Raw genomic sequence first — 25,928 nt, 5'->3', positions numbered from 1 at the left:
ACTTCTGTTTTCTGCTAAATATCTATGTAGAGCTATTTTATTTACCTTATGTTTGCTTTACAGAGTAAAGGAAAACATATCTGATGCACACTTATAGCAGTATTTACCTTTAAAATTAATTTATAGCTTATTAAGAGAATAAATAATTACTTTCTAATAATAACCTAAAAAGAAGTCCATGGATAATTTTAATATGGTCTATATAACACTACAGTAATAATTCTAAATTATTAATGTACTGAAATGTGAAATGTGTTACTATCATGTAATGTTCCTATAGGACTCGGGCAGCTCCCTGTGGTATAGTTTGTAGAACAGGCCTGCGTAGACAGCTGGAAACTCTCTCATGGTTATATCAATCTTATCAAACCCTTCCCGGTATCCGTAAAGTAAGAGTTTGGCTACGCTGCTGGTGATAGGAGTAGCGTGTTTCGTCCTGGCGAGCTCGGCGAGAGCCATCCACTCACACCTCAGGCACTCCTGCTGGCAGAAGCTGATGTTGAAGGAGGAGGGCTCCAGGCGACAGACGATGTACATGTCCGACTTCCCAAAGGCTCCGGGGTGTTTGTGTTGCTGTCTCACGCTTAGGATGGACTTGAACTCTGACTTGATGCCAGTCTCTTCAAAAACCTCCCGAACTGCTGTGTCTCCTAGATAAAAAAAAGCAACCCTTACAGTACACACAAGAATAGCTTAACATTTTTTAAGCCTTTTAATCGTGGAAAATCTCTAGCTCAAAGCGTTCTCTGTTCTGCTTCATAAGTTTTTCAGAGTGTAAGCCTGTTTCTTTCAACATCAGGATAAGCTAATTTTTTGGTCCCTGGACAAAACCAATTGCTACATGCCTTTCTTCTGTATATACTACAAAATGATGAAAGTAAGAAACTTTCGCTAATACTGTACAGGGTGTGGTTTTGAAACAGACATTCTGATGGTTGCTGGCTCCACTGATCTCTTAATCCAAGATAGCACTGCACCCTCTTTGCACTCCTTTGACTCTTAGCCCCTGCCTCTCTGCTTGTCCCTGTCCTGTGTCAGATTCAGCCCCCGTGCAGCTGAACACCGGGACGTACGTTGGGTCACTCGATCAAATCAGTTTCACTGCACTTTGCCACAGGGTGTAACAAAACCAGTAAAACTGTTGTTTGCAGAAAGTGAAAGTTGGCACTAAGTCCTTTTCAAGATGTATCTTAAGTGTCTAGTGACATTGCAAACACGCCATAACACCAGTATAGCACGTAGCCTGTTCTTGCAGAAAACATGCTGCATCTGTGCTGCACATGTCCATTTTGTGTCCACCAACCAAAGCGATGTAAGCGTTAACAGTCCTTGTTACAAAGCAGCCCTAACCTCAAGGGCCTAGAGCGTCTGTGTACTGCAATTACAGCCAGAGAATCGCCCCTCTATCTAGCATGCTTCAAAAGAGATTTTTCTCTTGACTCAAGACCCTAAATGAGATTTTTTGATATTCCACTTATTTCCCCAGAGTCTGCAATTCCATTGTAATCAAATCCTACTAGCCTGGGGTAACTACTGGTAGGTAAAATAGTTGCTTTTTCCAAATCTATGTAAACTCATAGTTGTCTTGTTTGAGTGGTAAGTGCATATAGCTGTTTTGCAGGGCTACTTGCTGCCGTTAGTTCATTTTTAGTAAGAAATGAGTGTGTTGGCTTACTTCCAAAAGCAAAATAGATTTTAAATGACCTTGTGGAGATTCGCCTTCCTATGAAAACCTGCATCTTGGTATGTCAGAGGTGAACAAAACAGACGTTTTAGGGGTAGTTTCAAGTACCGGCAATAATTTGGGCATACAGTGGCTAGCAATATATAAACAAAATGATTTATCCAGCAGAGGCCAAACAACTGTATGTTAATGGCCCTGATTCTGCACATATTTCCGCCTCAGCTCAACTCCCATCTTGCAACGGAAGGAGCTGTGTAAAGTTTACACCAAGTATATAGGGGTCTTCGTGTGACTGGAGACCCATTAATGCATGGTGCCTGCAGAACATTTATGTTTATGACTCTGTTACAGTATTAATTAGTTAAAAGGCTACTGCATATGGGCAAAGGTACTCATTTACTATTACTAACCGTTGGAGAGATTGCATTTTATGTTGCCCAGAGAGGCCTTTGTGGTCCTCTGGTTTAAAATGGTGGTTGTGAAGCAAACTCCCTGTGGCAAGTGGTTTTATTATTCGGCAAGGAGCTGTATTATACAGAAGTGGTCAAAGAAGGTAAACGGCTGAGACGATGAGGAATGCTGAGGCAGGCTATGGTTAACACAAATGAAGTAATTAGAGATTTAATTTAAGCTTTGAGTTTTGCTTTTAGATAAAGTGCCTTTTTCTGTTTCCCTTTTATTTAAATGTGTGTGTATATATAAAAAAAAAGATATGACAGTTAAGCTAGAAGAAACACTAGAGCTTCAGTTTCAGAAATATTCAAATACAAGAACGTGTGCACTTTGCTTAATCTGCATTATGAAACTATTCATATTACTTGCGCGAGTCAGTTTGTACTCATTAAAGTAGGCAGCCATATATTTTGTCACTTCATATAATCACAGGATCTTCAAGCATTGCAATTGCAATTTGTAATCATAATTTGAAATTTAGTCCCTTGAATGACTGTGAGTTTGTAAGGTTTGATGTAAGGATAAAAAAAGCAAAATTAAGCTCTATATTTTATGCTTCACTAATTTATATCTTCTTGTAATATTAAGATGTGATGCAGAGAATTGTAACTTCTGTTGTTACATAGTTTTGTAGTGGCAGGAAGGGAGCTGCAAGAGACTTGTTTGCTCCCAGGTGTTTCTCAGTACCTCCATCCAGGCTCCAGCCATAATCTCATGTGTTACTTGAGGGATGGGCACTGGCTTCCTCCGTATCAGCGTTCCTCTGGGGAAGCTGGTGCCAGTGCTGGTCATTCTCCTCCCTTGATACAGAAAGCCCTCTGGGATCTCCTGGCCTAGAGCTGCACTCCGTCACTAGGAGTGAAAAGGAGCCTGGCTACACAGCAAACACAGTGGTTGGGATTCTTCTGGAAACGTGAATCCATTTTGCCACGTTACATGTATTTGCAGTGTCAAGCAAATACTTTTGATTTCCATCACCGTGTTTGACAAGAAGACTTAAAATGTGACTCGTAAGTTCTGAAAACTACAACTTGGCCATATTATGCTAACTAGAAACTTTTTCCGTGTATTAAAATAATGAACTGGAGTACAAGCCCTCCACACACTATTGTAGGAAGGCTGCTAATATAGTAGGTAATTGTAAGGTATGAAAGAGTCAGGCAACCCAGGCTCGATACCCAGTTTGCCAGAGCTGCTGCACTGCTCTGGGCAACAATTCTGAGTCCTGAATTTTTGAGTTATTGGAAGAATATATTTATATCTGAATACTGACGTGGGGCTAAATTAACGTGAGTGAATGTAACTTCTGAAAACAAGGCCTACCTAATAACTGCACTATAAGTTGAGAATTAACAGGTCTACAGACTATAATTTTTAAGGGGTGAGATACAAGGAGAAAAAGCACAATTTTCCGTCTCTTCATAAACACCCTTGTTCATTCACCTCTGAATGTAACTGCAGCAGTGCTCATCATCACCTGTGCTATGTCGGGTAGAACTGAGCGGCTTCCTCACATCAGCGTGTTTTTTTAATACAGAAATGCCTTATGTCTCTGGCCAAAAGTAGCTGCCCACAAGACTGAGGCACTGCACTTAACACTGGTCCTGTGCCAAAGAGCTCTTAGTCTGAACAAATCAAGTGAACACTAGTGGAAGGAAGCAAGTGTATTTATTTCTGTTTTGCACATAAAAATGGAGAGTTGGAAATTTTTGCTCAGTACGTTATTGAGCTCACTGCCCTGGATTCCAGTGTGAGTGGAGAGCTCGTCGTTTCAGTTTTATTTGGGTTACATGCTGATTATCTTAATCCTCTACACTTTTGGCTCCTATTACAGCATATCCGTTAAGCCTACAAAAAAGTAAGCTGGCTTCAAGCGCTTACTTAAGAGAAATTGTGGAAAAGGGTAAACATTGTAAATACAAAACTTCTTTTCCCTGAACTTTATGTTACCCCACTACCATTAGGGTCATAGGATCGTGTCACTTCATCTATTCGCTATTAATTCAGAGAAGTGATAGGAGTGAGGTGGGTCACGATGGACTTCAGTACGCTAAATGTCTTTATAATTCTGTTGACATCTGACCTGTCGTCCTAGGACTTACCAATGTCTTCACCTGGATTAGACAGACCTCCTGGAAACTTCCACGCATTTATAGTCTGTATTGGTGGAAAAAAATATTAATGAAGTATGCAGCCTCTAGTATGAAGGAGACAATTAACGTGATTTTTTTGTTGTTGAAGTTGCAGTATTGTAATTACTCTTACAAACATTAGTCAGGCTTTAAGTAGGAACTACTTTGTTCTTGCTAATGTGATGATCAGTCTGTATGAAATATTGGAACAAAACATCTACTGATTGAAAATACAAACTGTCTAACAGTCATTAGACAATGTTGCTGCTAGATAACTAGAGTAGCTGAATATTAAAAAAAGCTGCTATAGACTATATAATCTTATATTTAATCACTAATGTATTCCACTTCCATGGTTTTGGCTTTTAAAAAATGTATATATATTTAATCTTACAAACAGGTATTATGATTGTAGTACTGTTCTGTGCTGCACTGGCTTTAAGGTGACTTTGTGTGTCTGTAATAACCATATAGTGTAACTTGTCAATTGTTTTGATGGAATACAAAAACTGAGGCCTTGTGTGTGATTTATATATAGAAGCATTTATTGAATTGCAATAAAGTTCAGTACTTAAAACAGAATGTGAAGTGCAGACTTGGTGCTGTTATTGATACTGGTAAAAGAGTCCCAGTTCCTACACCTCTTGCAAATGCACAAAGATTTGTATGCTTTACCTATGTACTAGTCTTCATTTCTTTCTGTATTAAAAGTTTATGTAGGAAGAAGTTAACCTTCAACTAGAAATTAATTCAGTGAAAAGGTACACTGGCAAAATAAAAGGTTGCTTTTCTTGTACACACAGCACAGAGAGGGAAGTTGTGTGTTCTCCAGTGATTTGAAACCCCACCGACTACATTGGAAAATGTTTTTTTCTGGGCACTCTTAAAGGGCTTGGATAGGAATTTAAAGTAATAGATTAAAAATAGTGCAGATGGAAAATACATCTATTTGTCTATTGGCTTTTAGATTTGCTTTCAGTTCCTGGAAATCTTTCTTTGTGTGCTGTGGAATAGTCCTTTCATGATTAAACCCAAACAGCTCTTAAAATTCCACTAGCTGTTAATTTTTTTTTTTTTTAAGCTTTCAGAACACCATTTGTATTAACAGTCACCATTTCAAGAAATTGTTCATTTCGAGGGAAGGAGAAGGGAGAGAAGTGGTGGAACTGACAGTTGGAAACAACTGTCTGAGCCAATTTGCTTTCACTGAGATATTTTATTTGCTCGCTGCACAAGAAGTGTACGGGTATTCACACACTTCAGTTTTTATACTTAATTCTTCCAGTCAGAAAGAGAGAGCTGTAAAGCGGGGCATCAGAAACAAGTACTTTTTTCCTTTCACCTCCCTCCCTCACTGCGCTGTCAGCTTTGTTCTGGAAAGGTAAGCTGACATCATTGACCTGGAATATACCCAGAATGAGCTGCAGGGCAGAGTGGTGCCAGACCAGTCGGTCCTCTTGTGTTTCGGGGCCAGAGGGTAAGGGGGTAATGCGTGGCCAGTATGGAACTGGACCTGGAACCTGAAAGAGCATCTGATGTCTCCCTGTAAAACTGGATAGAGACATCTGCACTTAAAATGGCTGTGGGCGAGCTTTAACAAAACCACAGCGTGAAGAAGTTAAACCTTAAGCCTCCTGGGCTTAGGAAACTACTATTTCCTTCTAAATATGCAGAGTGTGCAATTTCTGGTTTTACTCTTTGAGACCTGTTTATGATGTTCCTAAAAGGTAAGCATGCAGTTTTATAATTTCTGTGTGCGTAAAAGGAAAAACCAAGATAGCATTTCTAAAGTTTACAATGTGCTGTTCTGTTCCTGGAGACTCTGGAACTAGAACCACTTTCGGAGCCTAGAGCTTGCATGCTGGATTTATGCTTTAATTGTTAATTATTGAATGTAAGCCCAAAGGTCCTGCTGTAGAGACGCCCTTGAAATTTTACTTTATGAGAAGTAAAAATACAAAATTAATAGTTAACAGGAAAGAAGGGCGTTTCTCTTCCCCTGAACTCTTGTGTTACAAATTCAACATGTTTTATGATTGAACCTGCCTATGAAAGCACCCTTTCATTGATGTTCATTAACTGTGTTGTGGTTACCAATGAACTGAAGTGATGTTTTGGGTCCTGAGAAGCAATCTCTTAGTAGCTATTTCAGGAAAGACAGAAAAATGTAGCCATAGTTTTAACTACGTAAAATGAAAATGATGCATCCAAGTATACTTCAGTCTATGTATGTAAAATTTGATTGTTTCCATGTTAAAACTGCAGTTAATCTTACTGTACTAGAGACAATTTAATTTGCAAATGAAAGCATAATGGAAACTTAAGTGTACTTGAAATGGAATAGCCCAGGCAACTGCTAATGAGCTCTCTGCACGTGCTGTATAAAAAACTAGGTTAGCCTGAGAGAGGCTGGAAGACATTACCAGTGATGGATGCTTGGCTACCTCAAGCCACATCACACCACCCACCATCACCACAGCAAGACTCTCTGGTTTGGCATTCTCAGTAGCGAGGCCAAGCAGTTTGTGAGAAATCAATGGTCTTTACACCTGCTATACTAAGGTGGTCTCCAGGTCGTGGCCAACCATGTCACTGCTTATTTACAGCCACAGATATGCCTGGAATTTTCAAAACCAAACAAAATCAGAATCCTTTTCCCAAAATCTGCTTCGAGCCACTGGGGTTTTCCAGAGGTCTGCATGGATCCCAACAAAAGATCAGGGACGCTTGGGAAATCAGAGAACTCAAAGCAGAAAGGATATTTAGTTCTGCTGATTCAATTACCAGTTATAATTAACAACAAAGCTGTTGATTTTCCAAGTTGGTTTTTTTTTTTTTTTTTTTTTTTTCCCCTTCAAGTGCAATACAGCACTCTGTCAATATATGTGTTCCAAGACACTTGAAAAAGAAAGCAACTTTTAACTATCACAATTCTGGACTGGAATAAAAGTATCTTTGTTTTATACCACAGAGTAGGCCTATCTAAATGAACTTCTCTATTTAATAATCCTATAACTTACCCTGTTTCTGTCTTGTATGACCAACACCTTTCCAGTGCTTTCATCTAGAACAGCACCTAGTAGAGAGATAATATTGACAAAGATTGTTAGACAACTATGTTCAGTCACAACCATAATTTAATATGTTCTGATAAAGCATGACAAACCCCTAATGAGACTCAGTTTACACTTAGCAAGACTTGTATGGATGAATCACAAAGTGGTTTGTTGGTAGAAAACTGATACACAATAAAAGATGAAAACGCTTAAGTATCCTGTATAAAAAAATCAAAGTTAGCAGTACCAAGATAAATACTTCCCACGTTTAAGTTCCAGATTAGACAGAAAATAAAAGTAATAATTTGCCTGTGTTAATATTATCAGAACTAAAGAATGCAAGCTTAAGATGTCATCCAAATAATGTAGCAAAGCTGCTTGCATCAGCAGAGGGGTGCCTGTAATCTCGCTCCAATAACAGAAATTTTTCCAGTGACTCTGGCCAAGCATCTGTGATGGGTAAAAACTTTTCTCCAGTGAAATTCAGAGCCAAACTCCCACCTGCTGCAGTAAAGATCTGAGTGTTTTCTGGTTAATAATGCACAAGGTTTAGTACTCAATGGGGTGACTTTACTGATGACATTCAACTGGTTGAGAACCTATGAACTCGTACTGTACTACCCAGCTAACAACTCATGATGGGAACTGCACAGTATCTGAGTCAACTCGTTAATCAAAAAGCATTGCTTCCAAGTGGAAAAGTAACACTGTCACGATTAAGAAAAAATCAATCAGGATGTACGGCTGAAAAGTTCAGCTTCTCCTTGAGTCCTCATGCTCAGCCCGTGACTTTCTCCCACAGATTACAAGTTTTCCTACTTTTTAAAACCCAAGTGTTTAAAACCCATTCGTGTTTAATCATCACGTCACACTCATTGGTCATACTTTAAAAATGTCTTCCCTTTAAAACAAGTATTTTTCTCAGGTTTTAAAGCACACTGTGGTGAGCAGAATCAGTACTGTGGTGCAGCTTACCAGGCTCTTTTCCACATCAGTCATGCATGGGTTTCAAGTTAGTAGTCAACAATAAAAAAATGCTCATGTAGTTCTACGGCAGGAGGAAGAGTATATGGACAGATCTGTGATGATATATGCATTTAAAATGCTATGGGGAAGTATTTCCACAGAAGGGAATTATGAAGGAATGAGTGTCCAGCTCAAAATAGCTTCCACTTTTTAATACATGGCAGACTTATGTGTAGGAGGAATATTTAAAAGATGAACTACCAGTCTTCCTTCAAGATATGTCAAAGGACATGCTTTAAGAGGGTAGTCACATATCTGCCTCCCCCTGGCTTGTGACTTTATGATTTCATTCCTCCTGTAAATATTTAGCAGTGTCCAGGTTCAAGTACTGTACTGTTTAGAAGAGGGAACAGAAAGAAAGCAAGAGCAACTTCAATGCATGTTGTGATTACAGGGATTATTTTCTAGAAAAGCCATTCTTCAGCCAAATGGTTTGCTGAGACCAAGGAGGGCTGCTAAATACAGGAAACTGCAGTTTGAATCAAACAGAACATTTTCTCTCCTCTGTTCCCCAGAAATCGATGCCTGTGGATGTAATTTTTGGCAGTGAGATTCTCTGTGAGATGTCCAGAATCTCTGCTAGCTGATACCTAAATCCAAAACAAGAAAGGAAAAACACTTAACGGGATTTGCTGTCTGGTCTCATTTTCCCAAGTGTAACTCGGGAGTCCCTCTGCTGAAGCTTGCTGGGCCGCACCTGGTTCGTATCTGGGAGATGAGGGCCTGGCCCCAGGCCCTCAGCTGCAGTTGTGAAAACTCTCTCTTGCTACAAGTGTGGTACCTGGAGCTTTAAACCACCCAACGCCAGGATGACTTTCTGGAAAGGTTTACACTTGTAACCTAACCAAGTAATCGCTATTACAACACGGCTTTGTTTAGAATGGTCTCTTTTGGGAAACAGGTAAAAAAAGTATTTAAAAAAAAATAAATCCCTTAGACAAGTCCAGACAATGAGTAATGGAGGGGAAAAAATCTTAGTTCTACCTGTTTTGATGTAAACATGTATGAGAAGATGTTCAGTGTTGAAAAATACTTGTCATCCATGTAATGAGCACACACACGACTGCTTCCACTGTAAACATCAGCAGCTATTACTTTGTAACTTGGGAATAGCTTTAAAATTGCTTTTGATTCCTTGGATCATCATAACTTAGCTCCATCTTCCTGTGCAGTTAAGACATTTACGCAGCTGCTCATTTTACACATTTCCATAACAGGACTGGCCAAGGCTGACGATCATGCATGTGTAGGTGTGTGTGGAGACCCTTCTTCAATCACTTGTTTCAACAACTAGTTCAAGGTAGGTAGTAATGAAAGTAACAGCTGTGTTGTAAGGCTTATACTACACGGGAGGGAGAAGAGAATGACATTTACTTTAGTTCCTCTCCTTTTCCTCTCCTTTCTCAACCTGTCTTCCTATGCTATTGTTACGTGGCATATTTACAAACACGTCACTACTCTCTGGATGGCAGACCACTTCCTCCTAGGAGGTGGAGAATTTTGGAAATGCTTTTTAAAAACATCTTAATCATTTCATACACCAGAAGCTTTTTTGTACCTTTACATAGTTGGAAAATCCTGCCGCCTACAAACGGATGCAGTAAATTAGTTGGAAGACACATCACATATTCCACTATTTCTAAACAATAATGGCCAAGCCCAATGAGTAACGTTTGCTACTCTCTGCTTGGCGACTCTGATCTAGTCTGGCAAAACACGACCTGACCTTGCTTATTCACACCTTTGTCATCACTTGGCTGGGCACTGGCCCTGGCTGCGCCGCGCTCACTGTGTGGGAAACTCCAGGCAGGACGAAAACCAGCTGCTGGTCTGCTTGGCAATGCAGGCTTGCTACCTGCCGCCTGCTCCCCGCAGGCTCACAAACCACACTCAGCATCTCTGCTTTTTATTTTCAGGATGCACAAGGGACTAAGTCCTGTATTAAACTGATGGGCCTCAGCTCTGAGAGAAAGGCTCTCATCAGCAAATCTGCTTTTCTTTACTGCAGAAACTTTTTAAAATACAGTTTTTAATTCAGGACATAAAAATGCCTAGGGCTTGGTGCACACACACACAATATAAATGCATTTATTTAAACAATTTAGTATTTCAAGAAAATTAATTAAAAATAGAATAAAGCTCTTCCACTACCCAGGCTCTCCCTGAAGTAAAAAGGTAATGGAATAAACGTATGCCAGGTGGTATCCACACTGCTTAATGTATTCTTGGAATGTATTCCAGATCCACTGAGAGTGTGTGGAACAGAGGGAAAAAAAAATAGTATTGCAGTCATTTCGCACACAGAAATCTGCTGACCTGCCCAAATGCCTTTCTTTAGTCTTTACCTCTTTTATAGAAACTCCCAATAATGAATAAAAATGTACAGGTTTGAAAAGGGGTAGCAAAGAGTGCATATATTACATGTTCTGCAATTTTAAAATCTGTGCAATGAATTATGAAATCCATATACCTGCATTTATTAAACTTACTTCCTCAAAGTCTTTTCCTACTTGCATAGTGTTTCTTTCAAAGTACAACAGCAAATTACGCTCTGAAAGTGCATTTTTTATCTTTGCAGAAGTTTGAGAGTTTTTCAGAGTTACGATTTTTCTTATATTTCTTCCTGATAACCACTGGGTCACAACACATTTACTACATGATTTTCTTTTAAATAGCACTTTCAGCTATGCAAAACCTACTTCAGAAAAATCCTCTTTCAGTTAGTCCTGTTTCCTCAAACATGCAAGTTATAACCGTAAGGATTAACACGGTGCTTTTGCTAGGAGAATGCATTATCTTACTTGAGTTTAATGCCACATATTTTAATGGTGAGGTTTTCATACCTCAGGAAAACATGCTCTAACATGTCCATTGAAAAAATCCAAGCCTGCCTTCAGCTTCTACCCTGCCCTCTGCTGGCTTTGTAACTGAAAACTCCCACTGCCGACAGTAGTAGTGCTGGTCGGTAATTGAAGACCGTGTTTTTCTAAAACTTTCTTTCACCTGACCTGCTGCTGCATAGAATAATCCAGCTTTTTTGAGTCCTTCCTAACTAGTTTTTTTTCAAATTTTTATTTATGGGTCTTAACACGACCTCGTGAGGTATTAACATCCCACACAGGCCCTGCAGGCCAAGGATAAACAAGTCAAGCTTCTCACAGGAGAGTTTTGCTGTCCCTGCCGTAACTGCTGAGTATTATATAGCCTCTACCAGTATGCATCTGAACCAACATCTAGATTACAAGGAGATGACTCAGCGGTGGGACAGGTAATTGTGTATCTGTGGAAGACTGCTGAGAGAGGGGGCAAAACCATTCACATTTAGTGAAGCTGAGTTCAAGTGGACTGTAGTTTTGGCTCATCATCAGTTCATCGTACTGTGCTGTATTAAAAAAAAAAAAAAGAGAAAAAAAAAAAGGAAACCATCTTATCCAGTTCTGTGGGAATTTCCTGTTTTTAGAGCAACTGCTTTCCAAATGTAGTTGTGGGAGGTCTAGATGGGTAAGAGAACGGTGTCCAGATGTTTGTTTGTAAAATATACTTGTTTGGTGTTGTGGACTTCTAGGCACAGCTTACAGCAGCTTTTAGACTGTTGTAATTTAGGCTAACAGTTGTGCTAGCTCCTGAACAATCCCTGTTGGATCATGCTTGCCCTATTCACAGACCCTGAGCATAGTTTGGGCAGATGCATATATTAAGCATCTAAAATAAGGACAAGGAACAGTTAAGTGATTTTTTTTCTAAGAAGTTTGTAGTTACTTCTTCACTTTTAAAGAAATGCTTGAACCTTGAAATCCTGCCCTCTCACCTGCAAGGTGAAAGCCAAAATAGTTTCTCAAAATGGTGTTTAAAAACATTATTCATAAGTTAAAATATTAAAGCTTCAGGACCGCATTTTCTTCTCCCGGTTTACAATTTTCTCAAAATAGAATTGTTTCAATAAACCTCTCTCTTTACTAGCCTGGTTTTAGCTACATGCACAGTTGTACCAGGTACGTTCACAAATGACACACTTCACTCTGTAAAGTAACCCAAACAGTAAGAAGCTGGTTTCTATGTGCTGGCTGTGCAGCGGAACAGCCAGTTTCCTACAGAACCTGGACCCAAGGTTTAGTTCAAAAGGCTTTTTGGTGGGTGCAACCAACCTGCAACTCCCACCTGGTGGGTGGCGTACCCCGGCAGCCTGCTGGGACCTTCTCCTAGCCACAGTGTCAAGGTGGACGAGCCCTGCTCGGCGTGGTGAAAAGCAAAGCCTTGCGAGGCGGCGGCTGCCGCAAACCCGCTCTGGAGGATGGGGACACGCAGCCAGACGGCGACGCGGCCTTCCTCCCGCCACCGGGCCACTGCGTCTGCAAGAGAGACCCCAGTAAGGAGGGTAACAGCCACTGCCGCCACGCTGGGACACCCCTCACCCTTGCTCCTTCTGGTTTTCAACCTCATCGGGCACGGCAGCTGGGATTACCACATCGGAGTCTGTATTTTTACCTCATTTACCACAGGGTCAAGCTACCACCGGTGCGAGAAACATGGCAGCTGCAACAGGAGGACAGGAGGCGCCGCCAGCTCGGCGTCTGGCGCGGTACCATGTCGCGTTTACACATAAAACGACGGCTTTCCTGTCAGGATCCACCCGAAGGCGCTAGGAAAGGGGATCTCTGCTCCCTTCCACCGCCCGCCGCGGCTGCATGTAGCGGATGACAACCGGCGGCCGCTGCGCTGGGCGGGCAGCGGCTGAGGGGAGCTCACCCACGGACCGAGGCGCCCCGGGGCGCCCCACCGCCCTTCGCCCGCCCCGGGAGGGCCCCCGCCCGGCACTTGCCCCGTAGCCACCGCCCGAAGGCAGCCCTCTCCAGACGCGGGGGACGGCGCAGCTCGGCCAGGTCCACGCTCACCCCCCCGAACTTGTCCGGCCGCGCTCGCAGCCCCGCCAGGGCCGCCCAGCCCCGCGCCCGCCACCGTCTCACCATGGCGCTGCGTAAGGCAGCGGCGGGAAGCGGGAAGAAGCGGCCGCCTCCGGGGCGGGGCCGGCCTCTGCTCCCGGAACCGCTCGGCGGTAGCCGGCGCGGCAGCATGTCCGCCTCCTCCAGGAGGAAGAGCAAGGGGCGGCCGACCCTGGGTGGCGGTGGCTGTCCGCGGGCCGAGGGTGGGCCGCTGGCGCTGAGCGTTGCTGACCCCGCGGAGGCAGGTACGGGGGTATGCCGACGCTTGCCCCGGCCCGCTGGGCTGAGGGCTGGCTCGTTTGCAGATGAGTCTCTGCGAAGTTGGGCTCCCGCTCCCCGCGGCTGCCAGAGTGGCTCCGGCCCTCAAGGGGCTGCCCCGGCCCCTCGCGGAGACGGGCCCCGCGGGACCGGGAGGGAGTGTGGGGTCTGTCCCTGGGGCAAGGCCGGCCGAGACCCCGCGAAATTCGCTTTTTATTGCGGTGCCGAAAGAGTAAGGACCGCAGAAGGGTCCCGCTGGTAGCTGAAATGGGGTGGAGAATCCAGCAAACAGCAGCTTGTAACTATGGGTGTTTTCAGGCCTGTCAGAAACACTCTCCTGTTGCAGCACGGTTTCCCCCCAAGAGCGTCCCTGTGCTTCCCTCATGGCTCTCATGAGGGCTTGGAAGGGTGTTGTTAGTTGTACTGATTGGGGAGCCTGAGAAATACTGTATTCATCTGATAGGTAGGAAAAAATGATGTATTTCTTTCTCCTGAAAATATTAGGAGATGATAAAGTTCCAAAAATGTTGCGAAGAGCCCTTGCCCAGCTGTCACTGAGCAGCATGAAATCTGCAAACGTATGCATAGGTCGTCCGGTCTTGCTTACCTCTGCTGATGGGCGACAGGAGGTGAGACTCTTGTTTCTGCAAGTGCTTTTTTTGTGCTTTTAGTGTGTTCCTGTTGTATTCAATGGGGACCATTGAGAAAGGAGCATGCATGAGAAAGATAATGAATGTGATTTTCTGTTTTCTACAGTGTAGTTACATTTTTATTTTCAGTACTGGAAAAAAATTTATGCTGCTGACTTTTTTCAAGAAATTTATAAGTCATGGGTGTGAATATATGTATTTTATATCCACACACATGTATTTTAATTGTAAAGAAAGAGTATAGCCCTTTATTTTTCTTTCTTCATTGATTTGTAGCATTTCCTAGTCAGCACTTTTCTGTCATCTGCTGAATGTGTAGGGTCCTGGTGGAATTATTTTATCTCCTTTGTAGACAAAGTATAACCCCTTCCTTATTGAGAAGTGTCTTGGATTATATCTAAAGAACCCAGTGCTACTTGTATGTTACCCTGTGGCACCAGGTTTTAACCTAATTGTTCCTTCTCAGCCCATGTTTTTTGTGACAAAACAGTGCTTACTTTAACTGGAGGACTGGAAGTCTGTGTGTAATTTTAACTGATAATTGTTTGCTTTGAAACTCTTCCTAGGTCTGTACGGCTTGGCCCACCATAGGCTTTCCAGGAGGGAAGGTTGGGCTGAGTGAAACCACACAGAAGAACCTGAAAGTAAACCCAGGCGATGCTGTCACTGTGCAGCCTGTGACTGGTGCAGTCATCCAGGCAGAGGAAGTCGATGTAAAGTTGAGGTATGCGTCTTGTTATAACCTAGTGATGTGCCGTGCCGTGAGGTGTCTGCTTTGCACTGCAGACTCTTACCTCTTAGAAGACGCTGGTATTCTCTCTTACTTGGATGGAACTAGTACCCACACAAAGTCGAACGTGTACAGATGTTTGTAGGATTAAGACTTAAAGTTTAGTAACTGGTGACTGACTGCTGCTAGCTGCTACCTTCTCTCTGGGCAGTGGAGTGACTCAGCTGCTGTACAAAATCTCAACTAAGGAGTGGTGCTATTGTGGAGAACACAGTGACACTAAGCTCATTAGTCTTAAGAGATTCTTTGTTTTATGTTAAATTAATGAATAGTAATGATAGCCCAGCACCTCCTGAAGCAGAGGTCAAGCTGCCTGCATTGCATTTGCGTTAGGCAAGGGTGTATAACTGCATGATCAAGGCAGATTCTTTAAACTTGTAAGTCACTTGTAAAGGATGAGGATGATCTCTGTGCATAGAGTTGATGTCAGGTTAGAAGGAGCCCATGTTGCTGCTGTCATTAGGAAGTATACTGCAAACTGCTGATAGGCTTTTGTTGAAAAGTCCTATTGCGGTTAAGAGAACTACTGGCTGACATGTTGGGGAGAGTGAAGTGATTTTTTTTAACCACTTCCCTTAAAAACTTCACCTCTGTATATGTGTGGTTTTGTACTCTTATTTACTGGAATGTTTTTTAGGATTGGAAACTCTCAAAAGTATGTTTCAGGTTTTTTACTTGAAATTCACCCCAAAAGTGGAGTAAAAAGCACAAATCACAGTTGTCTCGCAATCATAAATGCTTTGAGAAATTAGCAGTTTACTGATCTGCTGAATGACTTCCTATATTTGTGATTCTCATAAGAATTCACAGAGTCAGCGTTTGGGTTGATAAAGAATCTGATTATAGTTATTTCCTAAATAAAATTATCTTACCGTGTACTTTTGAAAGTGTCCCAACACTGTAGCTTCTGTAAATTAACTTCACTTCCCCACCAAACCTCTGTTTCCAGACATGACATTGTCATTGTCCATTTTAAGGGGGAGATGCTGTTTTCTATCATACTGTTTGTCAGAAATATTGATGAGGCAATCTTGCTTGTTGTCAATAATGTAACCAGTTTAGCTTCAGTTACAGTTTCACTGGTTAACTTAGCTGCACATTGTATGCTGACTTCTGGTGTCAGCTTGCTTTGCCCTCAATGCTTCTCATCTCACCAGAAAGCGAAAAAAAAATATGTATCTTTATGGCTTCTTTCTAATGGCTGATTTAATCCTATAGGAAGTTTTATTATTATTACATACTGTTTGGTTATAGAGGTGGTTGAAATCACTCATTTAATTAAAAATCCAACCCTACATTAAATTAAATAATTAAACCTAATCTATTTATATTTCCCCATGTTAATATGCGATGCGTTCTTTCTTTAAAGCTCTGACTTTTACTGACATATAAGCTAAGGATGAAGGTCAGAGGAATTGCATGTAACTTCTGAAATATTTATGATTACTGTAATATTTTTGGAAACTGTTCCACAGCCAGAATTTTTCCCCTAGGCCAGTCAGGAGTCAGGCTCTGAGGTTTGTTATACATCTGTGCCACCAGATTAGAAGTCATATAAATGACTGTTTTGCTAGAATTACTCTAGGAAAGAAAACATGAAAACCATAATTCATCTGTTTTAAGCCTGTTAATGTACTACAAAACATAGTTGCCGCGATTGAGAGACGGAGACCCAGCTCGATGCAAGTCAGGATCTACTTTATTGAACACAACAACCGATTTTATATTCCAAACAGACAAAGAGAGACACGTGTTTTAAGCTGATTGGCACAATGGTTAATCACCTAATACATATTACAAAAACTGAGCTCATGATTGGCTAACGTCTAAGGTCAGCTTGACTTTTTCTGCAGTTAATTTTCTGCTAGCTCACAGCATTCTTCTCCTTAACGACTTCTACTCCTGTTTCTATAGCACGTGCTTATCTCTAGTTACGAAACCAGCCCTCCTGGAAGAAATCGTCCTTAGCCCCAGGGGTGTAACAGTTTGCTTACAGCTTATGCAAATTACGAGACGCCAAGTTGAGCACGTCCTTGCTGCTAGAAGGAGAGACCAGGCTGCCCCCGACATCTCCCCCTTCTTGTTGCACAATAAGGACCCTTTTCACTGAACTGGCTATCAGGTTCTGCACACACTGCAAAAAACAGGGTAAACAAAGTAACAAAAGAATAAAAACTCTAAAGCATACACAATCATTTTTACAAGGCTTCTCAACCATCCTGATAGGCTTACTGTCTATCAAAGAACAATTCAGAAAATTAAAAACATATAAAGCTTTCTGAAGACGTTCCTCGGGGGTAACGGTCCCTATTCCCCCTTTTTGTTGTTGCAATAAGCGTTTCAGAGACTGATGAGAGCGTTCAATTAAGGATTGGCCCGTGGGGGAATGAGGGATACCCGTAATGTGGTTGATCCCCCAAGAACTCAAAAACTTTTTAATTGCAGTTGAAATATATGCAGGGCCATTGTCAGTTTTAATTTGAGAAGGTATGCCTAAAGTGGCAAAAGCACGCAGCAGATGTCGTTGAACATCGCGCGCCTTTTCGCCAGTATGACAAGAGGCAAATAATGCCCCAGAAAAGGTATCAATAGAGGAGTGAATATATTTTAAGTGACCAAACTCCGAAAAATGAGTGACGTCGGTTTGCCAAAGTTGCAAACTTTGCAATCCTCTAGGATTAACTCCTCCTGCTATTGTAGGAAATGAGTGCCTTTGACAATCGGGACACACAGCAACTATACTGGTTGCCTGCTGAGTAGTAAGGCCAAATTGTCGCTTAAGCCCACCAGCATTTTGGTGAAAGAAAGCGTGGCTGAGTTTTGCTTGTGCTATGCGGTCTGGCAGTACCTGTACCGGTAATGTAAGCAGGTCAGCTTGCCGGTTCCCTTCTGCTATAAAGCCAGGCAAGGAAGTGTGAGATCTGACATGCATAATGAAATAGGAATGAATGCGAGAATCTAAAAGAAAAATAAGCTCCTGTAACAAAGCAAATAATGCAAAATGTGAGACATTTCGTAACACAGACGCCTCAGCTCGTTCAACAATCCCTGCAACATAAGCTGAATCAGTGATGATATTAAGCGGTGTAGACCATTTTCTAAAGGCTCGGACGACGGCAGTCAGTTCCACGATTTGGGGGGAACCCGGCACTGTCTTTATATCCGATTCCCATTGTTTGCGCTGGTCGTCCCACCAGAGGATAACAGATTTGTGGGACTTCCCAGATCCATCTGTAAAAACAGTAAGAGCTTGCAAAGGCTGGTCACTCCTCTTTGGTCTAGGTACAAGCTGGAAATTAGCATTAAACAATTTATGAGAAGGTGGGTGAGAAGTGAGTTGGCCTGTATAACCAGCTATCGCTATACTGAAGGCTTCCGATTGTTGGTGAAGCCACTGCAAATAATCACTGACCATAGGCAAATAAATACAAGTGAAGTCCATTCCAGACAACATTAACAAGCGCCGCCTGGCACGGACAATCAAGGATGCAAACATTTCATGCTGTGTTGAGATGGTTTTCGTGGGTTGATTCGGTAAAAATACCCATTCAGTGATAAGCAACGGGTCAGACTCCTGCAAGTCCCATTGAAATATCAAGGCATGAGGCTGTCGAGCAGGATTCAAAATGATTAAAAGGAAAGGTAACTCAGGGGCATATCGATGTGCCTGTCTTAAGGTAATAGCTGTAGCAACTTTTTGTAAGGAATCAACAGCTGCAGGGTTGAGAGCACGAGGGGAACATAAGTCTGTGCTCCCCTTAAGCAGGTCGAATAAAGGACTTAAATCTGCATTGGAAATTCCTAGCAAAGGTCGAACCCAATTAATTGTTCCCAACAACTTCTGCACATCATGCAAAGTCCTCACATCTGCTTGAATTAGTAAAGGCTGTGGGACTATAGTTTGAGCCCGTATGCGCCAGCCTAGATATTTCCATGGTGGTATTTTCTGAACCTTTTCCGGCGCAACACAAAGACCTGCTGAATTAACAGCAGTTATGACAAGGGCTACAGCTTCCTCCATGACTTCGTGATGTTGTGCTGCCACTAGAATATCATCCATATAATGGTACAGTAAAACGCAGGGTATCTTTGTTCTAACAGGGCTAAGGACCTTGGCTACATACCATTGGCATATTGTGGGACTGTTTTTCATTCCTTGTGGTAGCACAACCCACTGATATCTCTGCAATGGAGCTTGCATGTTGATGCTTGGAACTGAAAAAGCAAATTTAGGAGAATCTTCTGGATGCAAAGGGATATTAAAAAAGCAGTCCTTGAGGTCAATGACGGTCAGAGACCAGTCCCGGGGGATCATTGTGGGAGAAGGGAGCCCTGGTTGCAGGGCTCCCATGTCTTCCATAGCATCATTAATTTTTCTGAGGTCATGGAGCAAGCGCCACTTGCCAGTTTGTTTTTTAATCACAAAAACAGGTGAATTCCAGGGGCTTACAGAGGGCACAACATGTCTTTTGGATAACTGTTCATCAACTAATTCTTCCAGGGCGCGAAGCTTTTCTAGCGGCAGGGGCCATTGATCCACCCAGACAGGGGTATTAGTTTTCCAGGTTAATCTCAGGGTGTCGCGCACCTCAATGGCCCCTCCTAAAAATGCGTTTGAATAGCCATTCCCCATTGTGACAGTGCATCACGTCCCCATAAGATCATAGGCACAGGTAGCACAAAGGGCTTAACAGAGGCCACATGCCCCTCCTAAAAATGCGTTTGGAGTCCCCTCCCCCATTGCGACTCCCATAGCGAATACTGTGTGGGGGTTAACAGCAACTGTGCGAGAGATTTGAGATCATGCGGAGTCATGACATAAGTATCTAAGACAGAAGATAACAAACTCGCGAAATATGGGGAAGAGAGGCCATGCTCGGTAACAGTACGGCGCAACTCCTTCACCACAGGGAAGGATAATGCCTCCCATTGAGCCCCCCTCCCCTGATAGATAACAGGAGCGACTATTTTTTTCGCAAGTTGCAAGTCCCCCTCTTTCAGAGCTTGTCGTTTAATATTTGCCCATACGTCCTGGGGATCGGGAGGGTGGAGATCTGGCTCCTCCTCTGGGTCCACTGGTCCTGGATCAAAAGGATAATCCTCTGGGGGGTACTTGGCGGCACCCACCTCAAGAGGCTCCGAGGTCTTCTTATCGACCGGGAGACCTTTCCTGTCTTTAGTGTCTTTATTCTTAACGGTCTCCTGAGCCTTCAGAGTTTCAAAGATAGTCCTCCACCACGGGAGCATGCGCTGTGCTTCAGCATTCCCTGTTGTAGCCGCGTCCCACAGCTTAATCCCCACGTCATCCCAAAGCTCAGTCGTTAATATACTGGAAGCAGTTACAGTGGGGATTTTCACTTGTACCCACTTGAGCATAACCTTAAGATCTTGCCCAGAGAGATTCTTTTCATATTTTTCAAGAAGGGCTTTCATAAGTTCGTACACGTCCCTCTCTGGGGAAGACACCTGACTTCCCATGTCTCCCACAGCTCACCTCACAACTCCGGAGGGATTCTTAATGCCGGCTCCTGCTTCCTTTCAGCAGCTCATTCAAAGTTCTGTGGGACTCGCAGCATGCCACGCAGATAGGTGGTTCTTAATCCCGAATCACGTCGGGGTCACCAATTTGCCGCGATTGAGAGACGGAGACCCAGCTCGATGCAAGTCAGGATCTACTTTATTGAACACAACAACCGATTTTATATTCCAAACAGACAAAGAGAGACACGTGTTTTAAGCTGATTGGCACAATGGTTAATCACCTAATACATATTACAAAAACTGAGCTCATGATTGGCTAACGTCTAAGGTCAGCTTGACTTTTTCTGCAGTTAATTTTCTGCTAGCTCACAGCATTCTTCTCCTTAACGACTTCTACTCCTGTTTCTATAGCACGTGCTTATCTCTAGTTACGAAACCAGCCCTCCTGGAAGAAATCGTCCTTAGCCCCAGGGGTGTAACAGTTTGCTTACAGCTTATGCAAATTACGAGACGCCAAGTTGAGCACGTCCTTGCTGCTAGAAGGAGAGACCAGGCTGCCCCCGACACATAGTGCCATCCCATCATTTAAGAATGCAAATTATTAAAAGAATAAATGGGAATCCCACTATTTGAGTAGTTGCCTAGGTTTCTAGATGCTTTACAGGTGTAGCTCATTCTATGCAAATTAATACTTCTGGGTAGTTACTTGAATGCATAATTTAGCTTTTTTTTCCAGTTAAAAAAATAAGTCCTCAACTTCAGACCCCAACAACGTAATTCACTATGTGTTTACTTGTTAGGAACAACTATGGTATTTTGAGAGCTCTCTTCTAAATTAACGTAATACCCCTCTTTCCCTCAAGTTCCTTTCTCAATCCGTGGAATTGAGAAATGGGGTTTTATTTCTAGGTTTAGAGCTCCCCCTGTTGATCATACTTTTATTCACAGCAGCTATATCTGCTTTAAATGCCTTTGGTGCTGCTGCTATTCAGTTCTTGGTATAATAATTTTCATTCATACATGTATAAGTGCTTACAAAGGTTGTGGACATTTGTCTGCAAAATGGATATAGTGAAGCCTTTATTTTCTTGTGGATACAGAAAGCCTAATGTGTGGGGCTTGTATAGATTGGCTGAAGGAGGTCAATCCTAAGGAACTTAAAAGACAGTTTAATGAGCTTTAATAAAAGGTAAAACTACAAATGAAACAGGAAAAAGATTGTATGGATAAACCATCACTGAAAAATGATTGCATCACTACAGCCTTATATGTTGCAGTATATCTGAGGAGCAGGAGAGTTAAAGATGTCTGTATTCTCAGTGAGTTGTAAACGTGATGTGAAATGTTTTAATATGAACACCAGAGAAAGAAATTCACAGAAGACGCCTTTTACCTTTCATTTGCTTTGGGCTAAGAGCACACGTGTTCAGTTGTGTGTTTGAGAAAATACTGTAGGCCTGGCCGGGGCTGGTGAGGGAAGTGGCTTAAGGCTGATCTGTCAAGTCACTCAAACTCGATTAAATAAAAGACTAGAAGATGCATTGTGGGCGAAAACTTGTACTGTTCTGATAGTGGATGTGCAGTGCTTAAGACATGTACAGTTTTGCAAGTGCTTGAGGCACTAGTTTAATCAGTGAAAGATGTCTGTGTGTTTGCAGGGAAGAGACCTACCTTATCTGTAATTTTTGAAATTCAGTAAATGTAGCAGTGGCCATTCTGCCTGATGAGATGAGAAGTATGCATTCCATATTTGTAATCGTAAGAAATTATAAATATAACTTATGATATCATTTATTACAGCATTTGTGTGGAAAAACTAACCCAAAATTAAATATGTATGCTTCTTTTGTTACTGTGTGTCTAATATCTTCAGATTTAAGAGGGTATGATCTGAAGACTGTAAAGTGCTCATGGATCTTTTTCTGTTTGTGAGGTTAAATCATATACTGTAAAATAGGTGGTATTCATCAACCTGGTGCCTTAGTGGTGCGGACCCTGGTTTGGTTTTGAAGTAGTTACTGCTTGGAAAAATTTTCTTTTTTTTTTTCTTCCTACCACAGGGATAAAGATGCCACCATTAAAGCTGAGGAAATGTCTGTCTGTCTACTGAGAAACTTAGGTATAAGTTTTTTTGCTTCTCTTCTGTCTGTTTCATTTTTCTAGTAGATCATGAAGTTTTGGATAGGAAAGCAGTTTCCTCTTATGTTCTTAATCAAGGGCTTATGGCATAATAGAGGATGTTATTCTGCTCACATTTCTTTTAGCAATCTGTCTTCTCTGGGCTAAATAATTTTGGAATGCTGTAAATATCTAATTTGCATGAAGTCTGATTCCATTCCTTCTGTCCATTATACATATAGCTGGTCCAAGTTGGATTGTTTAACAATCATTGCTGGCATTCTGGCTGATACTGTCGTGCACTACAGAGTTTACTTGTGCTGTGAAGAAGTGCGATACTAAGCATTAAAAACAAAATAAGGGATCGATATTAGCATGAAAACCCATACTCTGATTCTTTTTTTTTTTTTTTTTTATGCTAGTGGTAAATAAACAAAATTGCTCTTTCTTGGGTGGTGGATATGTATAAGTAAGGCAAAAAAGCAAGGTAAGTTATTCAAGGTAGTGCTGCTCAAGGCACTCACTACAAATTGTTCTACTCAAAGGCAATCTTCTAATTTAGGAATTAATAACAGTATTGCAATGTGAAGGAGCAGGAGACATGAACTGCATTCCAAATTCATCAGTTTGGCTGGAAATAACAAATCTTGTTTACATTTTTGCCTTCGTTTTTTTTTGTGCCTGTAGCGTGCACTCTGATCACATCTCCTAATATTTCTCTGTCAACACAAAGGCTAAAACCTTACCTTTTTTAGGCTAAAACTCTCAAAGAAGATGGGCTAAACATTAAATATTGTGAACCTATAAGGCACATGGCAAATATAAAATTTTTACCTCTTACAATACTTAATTCCATAATCTGCCTTTGTATGCTGTATGAAGTTTAAAATGCTCAAACTAATGATGCATTTACTGTGAGAGATTACGTATGATCCTGATGAATGTTTATCCAGTCTGCTTGTGTACAAAAAGATCATTTAAATTACCTGAAATTATCTAACTACCTTTTGTTGTGTTAATTTATAGCACTCCCTAGGCTTCCTGATAAAGAATTATCGGTAAAAGAATGTCTGAATGTTATTGCTGCCAAAGTAGATTGAAATTTCTTCTTGTCTTTTTTTTTTTTTTTTTTTTTTTTTTTTTTTTTTTCTTCTTCATCTTCTCACAGATGGGAAGATAGTTTTACCAGGAAACCTCTTGGCCTTCGCTTTCTATGGCAAACTTTGTAACATCGTGGTGATGAAAGTGAAAGGAACTGATGGTGCAGAGCTGACTGCCCAGGGCACTGCCATTTACAGTGATTTCCATGAGCCAGACCTTGAAAGATCTGATTTGGAGACAAGTACATTAGATTTGTCCTTAGAGCTCAGCAAGATGGACATTGACAATAGTCCAGAGGTTGCATCTATGAGCACACCAAGCAAACCAATGGATCATGGTTCACCAGTCACACCCAGTTCTGCTGTGGCAGCCAGTGGTCAAGACTCTGGTCAGGGAGATAAAACCTACAGCAAGGGAGATGGTGCAGACCCCACCGATGATTTGGAATTGGCTGGGAAAGGAGGTGGTGAGGGACTCCCACTAACTGGCAAAACTGGAGCAATAAGCAATACAGATGCTTTTTATTTCATTTCCTCAAGAACTAGAATCAATTTTATTGAAACGAGGACCAATGTAGCAGAAGGTGGTGATTGTGAATCCCGTATCACCTATGATATGATAGGAGGTTTAAGCAGCCAGCTGAAAATTATTAGAGAAACAATTGAACTGCCCTTGAAGCAAGCTGAACTGTTCAAGAGTTACGGTATGATGCCTAAGAGTTGGCTTTCTTCATTCAAAACTAGGTGGTTTTTTTTTTGTTTGTTTGTTTGTGTGTGTTTGTTTTTTTTTTCTGTAAACCAAGTTATTCCAGGAATATGCACTGAACTTTATGTAACACTGATCTGGTATACTTGTGTGTCCAAACAATGTCAAACTGTTTTATAATTATACTATATGGATACTATGAAGATGTTACGATTAGCTTGTGTGAAAAATAATTGAGTAGGAAAGAAATATGTGCCTCTTAAGAAAATTCAGGTATGCCTAAACAGAATTTGTAGCAATTAGGAAAGACTTTTATACTTAGGTATTTGAAAGGTGCAGATGTCTATATCGTCATAAGATTTTAATTTGTTTTGATAGGGTCAACTAGCAATATTTTGTAAATTGAGAAAAACTCAGTCAGATTAATTCTTCTGCTGTTTTTATCCCTGTGTGTTGTAGGGTTCCTGCAAAGTTTTGAGTAAGTGTTTAAGGCTGTTTACTCAAACTGCTTGGTGTGTTTAGTATGGAATTACAGGGTAGAAAAACTAATGTGGTAACTCTTGCCTTACATAAAGTTATATCTAATATAAATATGAACTTAGAGGATTCTTGTGACAAAGAAAAAACTCTGTATGTGTATATGTCATAAATTGATATCTACATAAAGCAGGCACGTCTGCTCATTGTGCTTGTCTAGGTGTGCATCACTGTGAGACAGGGCTCCTACCTGTAAAAACTTCTTTAATATCATGTCTTTGAGGCTTTTTTATTTCTCTGCCTTACCTCTTCCCACACATACGCTTTAGAGAGGAGAGTATTTCAGTGATCACTGGAACAATTTCCATAAGACATAAGTGGCTCTTTTGTTGTGCATTGCTTGGGAATGATTGGCAGGTGTCAGTGGGATGGTGTGAGGCATCTTCATCTGTGTGTGGTCCAGCTCAATTCATTGACCTCCAGCCTCAGCATCACCGTGTGGTTTTGTGTTAGCAGAAGGTTTGCTTCAGCGTCAGTGTTCTTCATACTTAGTCCCCAAAGTGCTTCATCAGATTCTCTACTAATTACAGGAGAGATGATGATGTTTCCTCACCAGTTACAGACCTTTAGTAACCATCTGAAGTTGAGAGTCCTTGTCCGCTCATGGGGAGCGAGGCTGTCAGCTGGGGTGAGACCTCTGGTTCAGCAGCTCTGTTTCTGGCCGGTACCAGAAACACCACATGAGGGAGCAGCACGTGTTTTAATGGACTGTTGTGAAGTAACCTGTCTGCAAAGACATTTTATTTCTATCCTCTGTCAGTTAGATTTTTTTTTTTTTTGAATATATTAGTTCCTAAGATTCAGGCTTTCTGTCCACACCAGCTGTATTATTTTCTGTCACCACTGGGATGTGACCTGCCCTTCAAGCATCATTCCCTGTCTGGTATTGCAGCACCCAACTGATGTTTCTTCTTTGGTCATGTTTCAGCAATGTCTTCTGTTCCAGGGTCAGTCCTTTGTCAAACACAGGTCTCTTCTTTTTGCTTTCTAATTTTTC

General features: G+C 41.7%; 2 protein-coding genes across 4 annotated transcripts in view; one reads left to right on the top strand and one right to left on the bottom strand.

Moving 5' to 3' along the window:
* Positions 1 to 7: 7 nt before the first annotated feature.
* NUDT6 (nudix hydrolase 6) lies at positions 8 to 13,341 on the bottom strand. 2 transcript variants are annotated; one of them, XM_042797170.1, is made up of 5 exons: positions 13,171 to 13,341; positions 12,497 to 12,700; positions 7,290 to 7,345; positions 4,240 to 4,294; positions 8 to 650 (listed from the first exon to the last, which is right to left on the bottom strand). In XM_042797170.1, exons 1-5 carry the CDS (start codon positions 13,316 to 13,318, stop codon positions 262 to 264), a joined length of 852 nt encoding a protein of 283 aa, XP_042653104.1. In that variant the 5' UTR covers positions 13,319 to 13,341; the 3' UTR covers positions 8 to 261. The 2 variants fall into 2 exon arrangements, with proteins under 2 accessions (XP_042653104.1, XP_042653105.1); XM_042797171.1 differs by lacking the exon at positions 12,497 to 12,700.
* Positions 13,342 to 13,403: 62 nt separating this feature from the next.
* Positions 13,404 to 25,928, top strand: part of SPATA5 (spermatogenesis associated 5) — a 236,514-nt gene continuing 223,989 nt past the window's right edge. For both annotated transcript variants that reach the window (XM_032997616.2, XM_032997615.2), the window contains exons 1-5: positions 13,404 to 13,536; positions 14,054 to 14,178; positions 14,766 to 14,923; positions 22,531 to 22,589; positions 23,757 to 24,392. In XM_032997616.2, coding sequence (XP_032853507.2) covers positions 13,422 to 13,536; positions 14,054 to 14,178; positions 14,766 to 14,923; positions 22,531 to 22,589; positions 23,757 to 24,392 — 1,093 coding nt within the window. In that variant the 5' untranslated portion in view covers positions 13,404 to 13,421. The remainder of the gene's footprint in view (positions 13,537 to 14,053; positions 14,179 to 14,765; positions 14,924 to 22,530; positions 22,590 to 23,756; positions 24,393 to 25,928) is intronic.

The sequence above is a fragment of the Tyto alba genome, unplaced genomic scaffold, assembly GCF_018691265.1.
Source record: "Tyto alba isolate M040663 unplaced genomic scaffold, T.alba_DEE_v4.0 Super-Scaffold_23, whole genome shotgun sequence".
NCBI lineage: Eukaryota > Metazoa > Chordata > Aves > Strigiformes > Tytonidae > Tyto > Tyto alba.
The sequence above is the reverse complement of the archived record's forward strand: the minus strand, read 5'-3'. Positions and strand labels throughout refer to the sequence as shown.

Coding starts and splice junctions, on each gene's coding strand:
- NUDT6 (XM_042797170.1), bottom strand. CDS start 13,318: ATGGTGAGACGGTGGCGGGCGCGGGGCTGGGCGGCCCTGGCGGGGCTG. Junction 12,701..13,170: donor CTTCGGGCGGTGGCTACGGG/GCAAGTGCCGGG, acceptor TCTCTCTTGCAG/ACGCAGTGGCCCGGTGGCGG. Junction 7,346..12,496: donor CCACCAGGTGGGAGTTGCAG/GTTGGTTGCACC, acceptor TCTCTCTACTAG/GTGCTGTTCTAGATGAAAGC.